Source organism: Anastrepha obliqua, chromosome 1, assembly GCF_027943255.1.
Source record: "Anastrepha obliqua isolate idAnaObli1 chromosome 1, idAnaObli1_1.0, whole genome shotgun sequence".
Taxonomy (NCBI): domain Eukaryota; kingdom Metazoa; phylum Arthropoda; class Insecta; order Diptera; family Tephritidae; genus Anastrepha; species Anastrepha obliqua.
This window is the reverse complement of record NC_072892.1, coordinates 72,129,133-72,143,493: the sequence shown is the minus strand read 5'-3', so window position 1 is coordinate 72,143,493 and position 14,361 is coordinate 72,129,133. Positions and strand designations below refer to the sequence as shown.

At 35.9% G+C, this 14,361-nt stretch overlaps 3 protein-coding genes across 4 annotated transcripts in view; 1 reads left to right on the top strand and 2 right to left on the bottom strand.

The window, feature by feature from the left end:
- Positions 1-14,361, top strand: part of LOC129236385 (chromatin-remodeling ATPase INO80) — a 132,013-nt gene that overhangs the window by 17,830 nt on the left and 99,822 nt on the right. The gene's annotated exons all lie outside the window — the stretch shown is intronic.
- On the bottom strand, positions 788-4,747 carry LOC129253299 (putative serine protease K12H4.7). The gene is made up of 6 exons (XM_054891603.1): positions 4,490-4,747; positions 4,230-4,411; positions 3,931-4,166; positions 3,602-3,833; positions 3,374-3,537; positions 788-1,238 (listed from the first exon to the last, which is right to left on the bottom strand). The coding sequence occupies exons 1-6, from the start codon at positions 4,745-4,747 to the stop codon at positions 838-840; spliced, it is 1,473 nt and encodes a 490-aa protein (XP_054747578.1). The 3' UTR covers positions 788-837.
- Positions 6,815-11,387, bottom strand: LOC129236386 (putative serine protease K12H4.7). Its single transcript, XM_054870745.1, has 7 exons — positions 11,140-11,387; positions 8,399-8,580; positions 8,080-8,315; positions 7,692-7,923; positions 7,468-7,634; positions 7,113-7,403; positions 6,815-7,053 (listed from the first exon to the last, which is right to left on the bottom strand). The coding sequence occupies exons 1-7, from the start codon at positions 11,374-11,376 to the stop codon at positions 6,902-6,904; spliced, it is 1,497 nt and encodes a 498-aa protein (XP_054726720.1). The 5' UTR covers positions 11,377-11,387; the 3' UTR covers positions 6,815-6,901.

The following is a 14,361-nucleotide window of genomic DNA, read 5'->3' as shown; positions in this document are numbered from 1 at the left end:
GCCGGACAAACGGACACTTTTTTTCGGCTTAATTTTTATATATATAGATTAAATTAAAAGGTTTAACGCAGCATACCTACGCAGGAATAGTTGTCATGATAAGCATCTGGAATTTACACGATTAGATGAATAATTTTATATTTATAAAAAGCAATCAATACAAAAAAAACTAAATATGTATATATACGAGTATATATAAGAGGTGTGTTGAAAAAGTAAGGTGACTTTGAAAATAGTTTCAACTATGTGGCATATGTAGTAGGTATGTTTTTGACACACACAAAAGTTAGATGTATTTAGGTGTACTTGGCGATTTTCTGCTATCAAAAAATGTATAAACAAATTTCAGTTTTCTGGCCACGAATAAGCCCGCAAACTTGCTTCAACCACCGTACTCATCGTAGTTGGCCCCTTGCGACTTTTTCGAGTTCCCAAAATAGAAAATGCCTATGAAAAAAACTTTCTTTTCGTTTTAAAGGGCTCGAAGAGCTCTTCCCTATTTTGAAGGAGGTGTTGGTAGTGCTCAACGTCAATCAAGACTTGACGTTATTTAGTTGGTCCTCTCTTTCGTGCTATCAAAAGCAGCTTTAAAGTCGACGGTGCATAAAGTGAGTTAATAATTATGTATAAGGCTCACTGTTGAAAGCAATATAAAGCCTGCAGGCTCGTGTTCTCTTACGAACATGCTTTATTCCTCAAATAAACTAACACTTGAGAAATACTCTGTTATTATTATTGTTATATAAATTAATTCATTCAATCATTTCAACCAATATTACAAAATTATACAATATCATATAATATTTCTACTGATTATCGACACTCTACTCGCTTATTCTACTCATCGGCTAACCACTCCCGTACTAGTTGGGCTAGTTTTACCTTTGAGGCAGTCATCTCCGCGGTATCATTGCTGTTAATCGACTTAAAATCGGTGCAATGCGATGCTAGTGGCAATATGGTAGCGCCATGTTCGGCTGTATGGCCGGCTGCATTCCAGGGATCGAGAGCTCCGTGTGTTTGGTAAATATTTTCCGCATTCGGGGACAGACCTCCGAAATCTACATTGGTCTGTGCCACTTTGGCGCTAATTTTCTCATTTGTGTATTCACTACCGTATACGTCTTGACACAAGGTAGTAAAGAGAACTAGAGGAACTTTGGTGAAGGGTTGATCACTTGAGGTAGACGTTTGATACCAACCGTACTCGTTGCAAGTCTGAAAGTACCAGGGGCGCGCTGGAAGGTTAAGGAAATGGACAACAAGTTAAACATTGTTTTAAGTGAAGTGGATGTAAATTGCTTGTAAACTTTTCAATTTCAAATGAATTCGTTTGAAAAGTTTCCAAAAGAAGTACTAATTGGTTTAATTAAAAAAAAAATTTTCTATTCATTTTATTATATATTTATTTATTTTTTTTTCATTTAACTTTAATTTAATTTATATCCATCGTATGGAGTTAATTAAATAAATTTTTTTTTTATTTACTGAAATTAGTTTAATTTAATTTAATTCTCTTTTGTTTTGCTTAATTTAATTTAAATTAATTTAAATAATTATATTTTACTTTATTTATATAATACTGTGGGCAAAAAGTAAAGTGAATTTATTTGTCAAACTTCGCGGGATTAAAATTTCGCTCTAGTTATTTTTTCATGAGTTGACAGCACTGTTAATAACATCTGGGCCAACTTTCATGTGAATGTCATTATCAGTAATATATTTACGCTTGTGTTTACCAAACGACCAAGGGTGCATTTTTCGATTTTTACAATGTCTGATTTGATTGAGCAGAGAAGTGCCATTAAATTTTGTTTGCGGAATGAAATTTCGGCTGCGGAAACATTTAGCATGTTGCAGAAGGCATTTGGTGATTTCAAATGCAGAAAAATGTTTATAAGTGGTACAAAGGCTTCAAAGAGGGCCGAGAACGTGTTGATGACTTGGAGCGCTCCGGACGACCATCGACGTCAACAGATGACCAACACGTCAATAAAGTGAAGGAGTTAGTGCTCAAAAATCGTCGGTTGACTGTTAAAGACCTTACTGATATGATCGGAATATCAGAAGAATCTGTGAAAACCATTTTGAAAGACAAAGACCATTTGGGCCTACGAAAAGTCAAATCTCGTTTGGTACCGAAAACTCTCAATTTCTTGGAAAAAAGCCGTCGCGTTGATGTGTGTGAAACAATGCTTTCAGACTATCAGGACAAGCTCAAATGTATCATTACGGGAGATGAGACTTGGATTTATGCTTACGACCCTGAAGCAACCGACCAATCAAGCGAATATCGTGCTAAAGGCGAGGCCAGACCGAAAAGAGCACGTCAAAGTCGTTCAAAAATAAAGGTCATGATGACAGTTTTTCTCGATTTTCGTGGTGTGGTGCACTATGAATTCCTTCCACCTGGCCAAACTGTTAATAAGGAACATTATTTGAGCGTTATGCGTCGTTTACGTGAAGCAATTCGTCTAAAAAGACCAGAACTATGGGCCGACAACTCTTGGTTTTTGCATCACGATAATGCACCGTCTCACACTGCACTCGTTCTTCGTGACCATTTCGGCAAAAATTCCACGCATATCGTTCCGCAACCACCGTATTTGCCTGATTTTCTCCGTCTGATTTCTGGCTATTCCCAAAACTCAAGAGACTACTCCGGGGAACGCGTTTCGAGTCGATTGAGGATGAGTCGATTGAATCGAAGAAGATGTTACCGAAAATGGACTATTTGGCATGTTTCGGGGATTGGAAAAATCGTTGGCATAAGTGTATTTCATCAGAGGGGATTATTTTGAAGGGGATGAAATTGATTTACAAGAATAAATAAAGATTTTTCATTTTACAACTAAATTCACCTTACTTTTTGCCCACAATAGTATTTTTTACACTAAATTTTTTTATTTTTTATATTTTTTAATTTTTTGGTTTCTGTATTTTTTATATTTTATTTTGTTTTTTGATATCATTTCTCATTCATTTTGTTTAATTTGGCGGCCATTTATTTATTCAGAAATTTATATAATTTCAGCTTATTTTGTTTTGTTTTATTTTAATTTACTTCTATGAAATATTATTTTATTTAACTTTCATTTATTTCTTCTTTGAAATATATATCATTATTATTTTTACTTAATATTTTATTTCACAAAAGTTTTGATATCGCTTAATTAATTTTATTTTATTTTGATTCACGCGTTGAGTACTTTATTTTTTAAATTTTACTGATGTTTTTTTTTTAATTAAAGTGAACTGATTTAATTTGTTTTTGATCTGATTTTTTTATTTATATTAATTTTTTTAATTTAATTTAATTTTATTTTACTATATTGCTTTTATTTTAATTTAAATTTTTTTTATTTTTACTCACATGCTCCCATTGCATAAGTCGAATCCATATAATACTTCAACGTAGTTTTGTAGGAGAGGTCCACACAACCTCGGCTTACATAGGTCAACAGAAATTTGGCTATAGCTGTAGCATCATCTTCTTGCGCAAGCAGATAATTACAAAGATCAGACACATCACTACCTCTACATATGAAAAGTTAAATTTTATGACCCCTTGAGTTAATCACTGAATTCACCATTAACTTACGATTGATATTGCACGATTCCGGCGAAAAGGTCCGAGATAGTTGAAAATAATGACCACACATCCAAATCATTAGTTTCATCAAAAGTATCGCAAATCTTCATCATAGCTTTCACTTCGGCTGCGCGTCCATTTGTAATCATAGCATCAATTTCAGCAACACCATTTTGTACGCGATTATAGCACTGCTGGCCACCCAATTCGCTTATGGCACGTCCGACGACCTCCAAGTACTCTATGAGATTATGGTAGATTAATATGTTGTTTAAATCAAAAAATTAATATACTGCTGAGTTTCAATTCATCGTTTTTTTCGCTAAGCCATCCCCTACCTTTGTAATCCACGTTAGCCAGGAGTGGTGCACTCGAAGCCCACCCGCCGGTTAGAAGCTCTGGGTATAAATGTTTAAACCATACCACCATCGTTGCTGAGTAAGAACCACCTGCCATGATCACCTTTGAAGTTGCCAACGCAGAATTGTTCTGTCGTTGATAGGTAATAAAGTGCGCCAAATCGGCGAGCGCCTGTTTCACGTGCAAATACTTCAAGTTGTCAACAGTGATGTCACTGTAGTAGGGCCAAACATACAAACAATTATGTAACAAACTAATCTACACACTGGGGATTTACCTTGTTGGTCGACTTTGGCCATAGTAACGGTGTTCTGTGTAGAAGAGCATGCCATTATGTTCCGCTGCCATATCCACAAAATGTCCGCTGCTTATCATTCCCGCTGATATAGACCACTCACCACCTAAGTAAATAAACATCGGTCCACCCTCCTTGAAGTACTCAGCATTCTCCATATACCGCTGCGAAATTGTGATACAATTTTTCAAATTATTGTAAAATTGCTCATTAATATTAAGGCCACTTAATCCTCAACCAACCATATTCCATGTCCCGTTGTTGTTGTCATCAAAATTATCCAATTTCTGCTCAATCCATTTGGTTTCTACACTCGCGCGAGTGCTCGCCTGTTCCATGGGCGGCTCGCGGTGCAAATATTTCAAGCTTTGCAAAAGTAAGTTGCCATCGGAGTTAGTCACTTGGAAGAATTTTGCTCGCAGCTTTTCCAAATTCAATGTGGCCGTGGATGTGACCACAGTTAAGACGAGCACCAACAGCAACACTTTTGGCAAACTCATGTCGTCAAATGATCATTCGCAATTTTGCAGTATCCAATAAATAGACAAGTGTCCGGTATGTGGCTTACTAGTGTCATTTTTATTTTTTATTACTTACTTTTTGATAAGATTCGCCGGATTATGGTAAATATCTTTTATTGCCCTATTGAATAATTGATAATGCGACTATCGGTTTTAGTTTTAAAATGTGTTTTTTGCTGCCTAGTCATTCCACTCTTGCTATATACCATAAATATCCACATTTTAGCCCTCAATCATTGAACATAAAAGTAGACTCGACTCTCACAGATAGCAAAAAATATAAATTTTTGTTTAAATATCTGAGTAAATTTTACAGTAATCTGGCGCTGGTTATTTTAATATCAATAAATGGAATAATCTGAATGTTGAAAATAAAGTCAACTTAACAATGAGTGGTTAAGATATTTCGATGTACACTTATGAATCTTTTGTCTTTAATATTATTAAAGGCGTTGTGGATTGTCCCTCCATTCTCAATTACCCCCCAGCGCTGCATAATTTTTTCCATATTTATAAGCATAAGAACTCTATATCCAAGGAATACACCCGTCATGAGAGGTCTGATCGAATTCAATACTATTTACAAATCTATTGGAGTTGACTTTGTATCTTCTGAACACTCTTTCGTCAAACTTCTTAACTAAATTAAAATTAAATTTAAATTTACAAAATGGTGTTAAAACAACTCAGTGATGGCACTCCATGAATTTCGAATTTATATATATATATATATACATATAATTGGCGCGTACACCCGTTTTGGGTGTTTGGCTGAGCTCCTCCTCCTATTTGTGGTGTGCGTCTTGATGTTGTTCCACAAACGGAGGGACCTACTGCTTCAAGCCGACTCCGAACGGCAGATATTTTTGTGAGGAGCTTTTTCATGGCAGAAATACACTCGGAGGTTTGCCGTTGCCTGCCGAGGGGCGACCACTATTAGAAAAAACTTTTTCTTAATTTTGATCTTTCACCGAGATTCGAACCGACGTTCTCTCTCTGAATTCCGAATGGTAGTCACGCACCAACCCATTCGGCTACGGCGGCCGAATTTACGAATGTATGTAGATATTTGAGCTCCATGATGCGCGTTTTAAAAAAACGCCATGAACGCACCTTATAATTTTCTTTTGATTTTTTCGACATTATGAGTTTTTTTAAATTTCGAATAGCGAGTTTGTACTACGTGTCTTAAGTTGCTGTGAAAATATAATATATTAAATTGAAAACTGGGAAGCACTGTTGAAGCATATCAGCCATTAGCAAAACGCTGTAGTTTTAAACCAAAATTTTATTTCAAAATTATCTTTTTTACGACGCAAATCACAGGGTAGTGTATATTCTAAAAAAACCGTATTGAATGCTTCGCAAATGGTGGCCTTGCTTGTTATTATATTATATTAAAAAAATTGTGTGCTTATATCAATAAATTTTTTGTCCATTTAATCTTTTCTTTTTTCGGTATTCAATCTCTTAAATAATTGGTCGCTATTGAAAACTTAGACACTGAACTCATAAATATTATTTGAACTTATATCATATGTTCGAAAACGACAAATTAGTCCACTTATAAAATGCAGCACGTGCTTTTAAATTACACCAAACTCTCTTAAAAAAGCAAATAAACTTTCGGAAAACCTTGCAGTCGGCAAATTTGATCTCCTAATAGGTTTTATGTAGTGTTCATAAAATATACATATGTAAGTAAATTTGTGACTTCATAATCAGTACAACGACCTCTACATATCTTCATGATCGGCTTTGTATACATAAGTTTTCAGCACCCATGCTCTATTACCTGCCTCTCCATTCCCTTCGCTAGGAATATGCAAAGGGCCAATTTAAAATGAAAAAAAGTACCAATTCCGTCGTTTTTCGATTGATATCAGGGAGCATGTGTACATGCATATGTACTTGTAATCACTAGATTAAAATTACTACGATATCGCTTCTTATTAATGACCACATTTGTACATTTTTTATAAACTACTTAATAAAGAAAAAGCAAAAACACGCGCAAGAATTTTTTTTTTGTTTTATTTTCTGCACGTACGCTCAGCTTTATCGGCAAACCATAAATTATCTGCACAGTAATAGCTCAATAAAAGCACCTTAACTGATAATCCCCGATTCATATTAAAAACTCTCCGCTTTATTGATTGCGCTATTCGTGGCATTACTACTGCCGAGCCATTGACGCACCAAATCGGCGAGATTTGTCTTCGAAGCCTTCAATTCATCTGAGTCTTTATCGCTGATTGAATCAAAATCCTTGCAATGGGCGTAGACTGTAAAAAATGGAATACATGCTTACTATTATGAAAAAAAAGGTTTGTCCAGCACTTACGCGGTAAAATAGTTACTTGCGCTCCATCCTGTGAGCCCATAGCGCGCCACGGATCCAGTTGACCGTGAGTAAAGTAAACATTCTCCACATTCGGTTCCAGTCCACCGAAAAGCTCATTAGTGGCAGCTACCTGATTGCTTATAAACTCATTGGTAAACTGATCGCCATAGATGTCTTTGCACATTTGTGTAAAGAGCGTCAGAGGGAACTTAGTGCCAAAGGGCTGTGCTGTGGAACCGGAAGTCTGATACCAGCCGTACTCATTGCAGGTCTGATAGATCCACGCACGCACTGAAAATACACATTTAAAATATTTTTAAAGTAAAAAATAATGTTTTTTTGTTGTCTCGCTTACTAATGTTATCCGTGAAACTAGAGTCCATCATTGTGGCTATAATTGCTTTATAGGTAAGTAGATTGCAGCTTGTGCTGTTGAATTGAGTTAATAAATAACCGGCCACACCACTAATGTCATCCTCGCCCTCCATTATTTTGCTGCAAACGCTCTCAATTTGGCCCGAACTGGTGTGACGGAAGAAATGGTTGAAGAAATAGAAAAATTATTGTTGCTATACTCACTTGTGTGTCTGCACAACACCCGCAAAGACTTCGCCAATCTCGTTAAACAATGTCCACAAATCCAAGTCGTTGTATTCATCGAAAGCATTGCAAAGCTTTAGCAAAGCTTTCACTTCAGCTCCACGCTTATTTGCGAACAAGGCTTCCATTTCGGCGATGCCCTTTTCAATACGAGTATAACATTGTTCGCCGCCAAGCAATCGAATGGACTGGCCGGTGATTTCCTTGTACTCTGTAGAGGCGGAAAAAAGGGTTTGAATGGAAAATTAGTCATGAATGATATGAAAAATATTTTAAAAGTTTCGTATTAATTTTTCACGTGTTTTGATTGTTGATTTTAATATTGGCGAAGATTACTGCCCCCTGAATTTTCACCTCAAACACTCACCTACGAAATCGAGCTTGGCAAGGAGTGGCGCACTGGAAGCCCAAACGCCAATGGCCAACTCTGGATATAATTTCTTGAACCATGTCACCATTGTGGCCGAGTAAGAGCCACCAGCAAGTATAACTTTAGAATAGGAGGCACCTGGTACGGTAGCACGCATTTCCTCAATGAAATGCGCCAAATCAGCTAAAGCTTGACGCACATGCAAGTATTTGATATTTTCATTGTCTATGTTGCTTTTTTTATATAAATGACAAATTTCCGGTTATAAAATCTTAAAGGTCAATACGAAAAATTTCTTCATTTTGTTATTACTCACCTTGTTGGCCTACTTTGTCCGTAGTAACGATGTTCGGTGTAGAAAAGATAGCCATTATGCTCTTTGGCCAAATCATAGAAATGACCACCGTCTATAAAGCGTGTAGAGATTTCCCATTCGCCGCCAACAAATATGAAGAAAGGTGCACCTTCTTGGTAGAATTCATCATTGGTCATATAGCGCTGAAAATATGAATGGTTAAGAAAAAAATTAGAACTATTTTTTCTTTTAAATTAAAAATAAAAGTAAAGAAACAATTTCACAAAAGCTAAAAAAATAATAAAAAGTAGTAATAAAAAAATATAATAAATAAATAAAAAAAGTACAAAATACAAAAGAGTTAAAAAAATAATTAATAAAAAAAAACGCTGATATAATAAAAAAAAAATTAATTTATGATTAATTAAAAACAATAACTCACACAAAATTCATATCCGAATTTTTTTAAAAAGTTCAAAAGAAAAACAAAATAAATTAAGTAAAATAAAAAAGAAAAAAATTACAAAAACGACAAAAAAGAAAATAAATGATAATAAATTAATTGTTAATAAAATAAATGCTTGTATAAAACAAATTGTAATAGAAAAAACTAAAAAATTAAATAAAAGTGAAAAATAATAAAATAATAGTATGTACACTGTACAGTATGCTGAAGCACAGGCTGCACGGTTTTTTTTGAATGTTTTTGAAAATGGTTTTTATTTCCTTCTTTTTCCGGCTATATTCGAAAAAAGCTTAAAATATACGCCAATCCAGCACGACAAAAGAATTGCACTTTGTTTGCTTTACTCTATATCGGTAAAAATATTCAATCCCTCGTTTCGTTTTCTAACTTATTGAGTTTATTTTGATCGAGACATTTGTTGAGCATCATTTGTGGGTAGGAATTTGTTGTGGCAACACGCTTTATTTGAAAAATTTTGGTTAAATAAACTATAGATCCAAACAAATTTTTATTAACATTACTGATGACTATAATAACTGAACTTCTGAAAAAGATAATTTTATAACGTATGTATTTCACGAATTATTGCGAACTTTATAAAAAACTAAACTGTTGCAGTGGCACATCGTGGATGCCGGTTGAAAAAAACTGACCAAAAAACTGCTGCTGGAATTGTAAGAGAGGTCGAGAAATTTCCGTTTAAAAGTGCTCCAAAATTGGTAAAAGAGTTTTGGTTGCCAATATGTATGTTCAAGAACTGTCACTCGTCGCCTGTCCGAGGCTGATTTGCGCAGTTACCGACCCGCAAAGAAACCGCTGATTAGTAAACGTAATCGGTAGAAGCGGTTGGAGTCCGCTAACGATCACATAAACTGGTCCGACGCCCACAAAGCAAACGTCTTCAACATTCATACTGTGTTAAGACAGTAAAACATAGTGGCTGTGTTATGGTCTGGGAATGATTTTTTTCTTTCGGTATGGGGCTGCTTTATCGTACTAATGGTACAATGGATCAGTATGTTTACACAGACATTATGGAATTTCTAATGCTGCCACAGGCCGAGTGGGGAATGCCACTAAAGTGGGTCTTTCTACAGGGCAATGACCGCCGTATGCTTCAGGTCATTGCCCTGTTCTTAAATCGTGGCTTCATAAGATTAAAGTGGACGTAATGGAGTAGTCCTCACAATCCCCAGACCTTAACACTATAAAAAACTTATGGGAAATTGTAAAAAGAGAATTGATCGCATTAATGTAGCAAATGCTGACCAATTTTTCCAAAGGGTACTGGAAGCGTGTAAAACTCATACAGTTCATCGTTCCATCGTCTGCGATATTCGCCGTTGCCAACGTGCAAAGGTCCAAAAATCTTACGCAGAATCTTTCTCTCGAACACTCCAAGCGTCGCTTCATCGGATGTTGTCACCGCCCACGCTTCTGCGCCACACGTTAGGACGGGCATGATGAGAGCCTTGTAGAGTGTTAGTTTTGTTCGTCGAGAGAGGACTTTACTACTCATTTGCTTACTTAGTCCAAAGTAGCACTTGTTGGCAAGAGAGCTTCTACATTGGATTTCAAGGCTGACATTATTATCGGTGTTAAAGCTGGTTCCTAAATATAAGAAGTCTTCTACAACCTCGAAATTATAACTGTTAACAGTGACGTGTGTGCCGATACGCGAGTGCGCCGACTGTTTGTTTGATGACAAGAATTACTTCGTTTTGTCCTCGTTCACCACCAGACCCATTAGCTTTGCCTCTTTATCCAATTTGGCGGAGGCGTTGTTAGGCTGATGATGTCAATATCATCGGCATACGTCAACAATTGTAAGATATGAACGCCGGAATTAAAATAAACCTTTTTTTTGATGTATGAATAAACTTCCATTGTTTATAAAAAAAAAAATAGAATAAAAGGTCAATGTTTTGCCCGATATTGTATGTGCACCAAAGAATTTGTTAAAAAACAATGAAAATAAATAATAAAAAATAAAACTAAAGAAAGAATTGAAAATGTAATAAAAATTAATGTATAGAAAAAATGGCAATAAAAATAAGAAATAAGGCAAATAATAATAAAATAAAAATTAATAAGTAATAAAAAAATAAAAAAGAAAATGATAATATAAGAGAACAAAATATTTTAATAAAAATTGAAAAAATAAAATAATAATAATTAAAAAAATATATTTAAAAAAAAAAAATAATTAAAAATATATATTTATGAAAAAAATAATAATAATATATATTTAAAAAAAAATAATAATAACAAGAAAAATTGATGGAATCCTTCTCACCATTTGCCAGCTACGCGTTTCCGTATCGTTGAAATGATCCAATTTCTGCTCGATCCATAAATACTGTATATTGGCGCGATTGCGCGATACAGGTTCTGGTGGTGGCGGCTCTCCGTGTAGAGTTTTAAAAGTGCGCTCAAAAATAGTTGCATCCTTCGACTGCAGCTCGTTCTCCGTACTGACAGCGTTTAATAGTGCGATTACAGCCAAAAGCACAAATCCTAGTGCCCACCTCATTATTTGGTCTTTTCTACGACACAGTCGTTTAATAACTAATTTAATCAAAACTAAAATGTCTTTTGCGAAGACTTGTACTAAACCTTAAGTAACTAACGGGCAGGTATTTATGGCCTACGCTATACCTTATCACCTGGCGAAGTAGTTATGTAACTTGTTAACCATTCTGAAGTACTTGGCTAATCGTAGCCGTGCTGTGTTTCAGCCTACTTTTTATAGCTTCTAACGAGGTGAATTCAATTGAACTTTTATCGCTATCAACATGTTTATATGTATATGCAATCACGTTGTAAATTAGTGGTAACATTAGTTATTCTAAACTAATTTTTTATTAATGTTATGTCGAGCCTCCTTCAGCTTTTACGTGCTTCGGTATTGAATTAATCCAACTCTACAGTTCCTGAGAAAAAAATGTTAATTCGCTGGAAACCGAGCGATTACTTGCATAACAAAGAAGTGAAAGGGTGCTGAGATGATTTCATCTCATCCTCGAGGCAGCTGCTGCAAAAACGACTCGAATTTAATATCGATTAATAATAATATTTTATTGCTATCGGTGCATCGTTGAACTATTTGATGCTATTCATAAACAATGGATGCCTAATTCTTAAGGTTGCTATTATTTATGTCTATTTTATTGTAAGTTTATAGATTCACTGAAAATTTCCTATTTCAGTGGATATTTCACTTATGGCTGTAATACAATTTTTGTTCTTTGGGATTTCGTTTCTGAACACGCTTTTCTTGCCAATACTGTTGCAAAGCACTTTCGCATCATTAAAATCATTTTGAAAATTACAGCAACATTTGCATATTTTACATTTATTAAATAAAAAAAATCTTTCAATCTACTTTTTCTACTGACATTTTTCTAAATTTATGGAGATGTACCCAATTACAGTGAAGCAAAGTTTTTTTATACAGGGTCATATATGGAAATACAATGCATGCATACGTTTAGTAAGTCGGCCGTAGCAACCGACTGGTCGAACTCAAGAGAAATATGAACTAATTTACTCACAAAGGCGTTGTGAAAAAGCAGATTTCGCAATTCCAGCTTACAATAAATGGAATTGTGTCTATTCGGGTGTAGAGGAAACAATGCTCTAGATAGCTAAACACTTCTTTCGAACTTATATACCTTCTGCTCAAATATGAACGAGACGTTATCAATAAAACGGTCCGCGGATGACATATGGCAAAAATAAATTTTTTGTTTTTTGGTAGGACTGTTATAAGCTTACATGGCAAATTTCAGCGTGATATGTCACATAGTTTGTTTTCTGTGCTACTGTAAACAAGTCAAGCTCGAGTGTGTTCTTCGAATTCTCTTTTATGACTTCAATTGTCTCAAAATGTTTTCCACGGAGCGGCAACTTGAGCTTGGGAAACAGGAAAATGCCATATGCCATCCGCGGACCGTTTTATTGATAACGTCTCGTTCATATTTGAGCAGAAGCTTTATACGAGGGGTGCCTTTTATATTTCGGGATTAGAGAACAAAAACAAATTTTAATCATCGAAAATCCCTTTATTGTTTTTCAAAATATTCTCCATGAAGATCTATACACTTTTGCATGCGTTTGAACCAATTGTCGAAGCACTTTTGCCACTCTGAATGAGGTACCTCCAAAACATGCATTCTGAATGCCGCAACCGCTTCTTCAGGTGACGAAAAACGTTGACCTCTCAGTTTGTTTTTTACGTACGAAAATAAAAAGGAGTCATTCGGTGCCAAGTCAGGACTATACGGCGGATGACCCATTAATTCGATGTTTTGGGTGCTCAAAAATGCAGTTGTTTGAGCCGATGTGTGAGAGCTCGCATTGTCCTGGTGAAGAGTGATCCGTCTTTGGTGATTGGTTTTCCTAATTTCTTGGAAGACAACTGGCAAACCAATGGTTGTGTACCACTCAGAATTTACTATTCTGCGTTGTTCTAGTGGTACGGTTGCGACATGTCCAGTTTTTCCGAAAAAACAGGCGACCATTTGCTTGGAAGTGCTTCGTGCGCGAACAACTTTTGTTGGATTTGGCTCATCTTGAAACACCCATACAGTCGACTGCTGTTTACTTTCGGGCTCATACGCGTAAATCCATGATCCATCCATCACCTGTCACGATGTCATAGACGTGTTTCAAAGCCCCGCGATCGTATTTTTTGAGCATTTCCTTCGACCAATCGACACGAGCCTTTTTTTGAGCGATTGGCAAATTGTGTGGGATCCAACGCGAACAAATTTTTTTGACAGTCAAATGTTTATACAATATTGAATGTATGCTGGTCCCACTAATGCCTAAGATTGTCTCAATCTTCACATGACGATCTCGCAATATCAGTTCGCGCACAGCATCAATGGTTTTCGGAACAACAACTGAATTTGGACGACCTTGACGAAATTCGTCTTGGAGTGAACTACGACCACGATTGAATTCACCATACCATCGATAAACACTGGTCCTTGATGGAGCTTCATCGCCAAAAAATGAATTAAGTTCATCCATGCAGTGTTGCTGAGTTAATCCACGTCGAAAGTTGTAAAAAATAATCGCACGAAAATGTTCACGTTTTTATTCCATTTTTGGACCGAGATGAATCTTTTAAGTTACTGTAAACAACACAAATAGCGCTGGTATTTCAAAACGTTCTGAGTACTTAAAAGCCAGAAAATGTCAAACCTTGCGATACAGCTGTCAGTTGCCAGATTGCAACACCAGGGTTGCCAAATCCTGCCAAATAAAAGGCACCCCTCGTATATATATAGTTGGCGCATACACCCTTTTTGGGTGTTTGGCCGAGCTCCTCCTCCTGTTTGTGGTGTGCGTGTTGATGTTGTTCCACAAGTGGAGGGACCTACAGTTTCAAGCCGAGTCCGAACGGCAGATATTTTTATGAGGAGCTCTTTCATGGCAGAAATACACTCGGAGGTTTGCCATTGCCTGCCGATGGGCGACTGCTATTAGAAAAATATTTTGCTTAATTTTG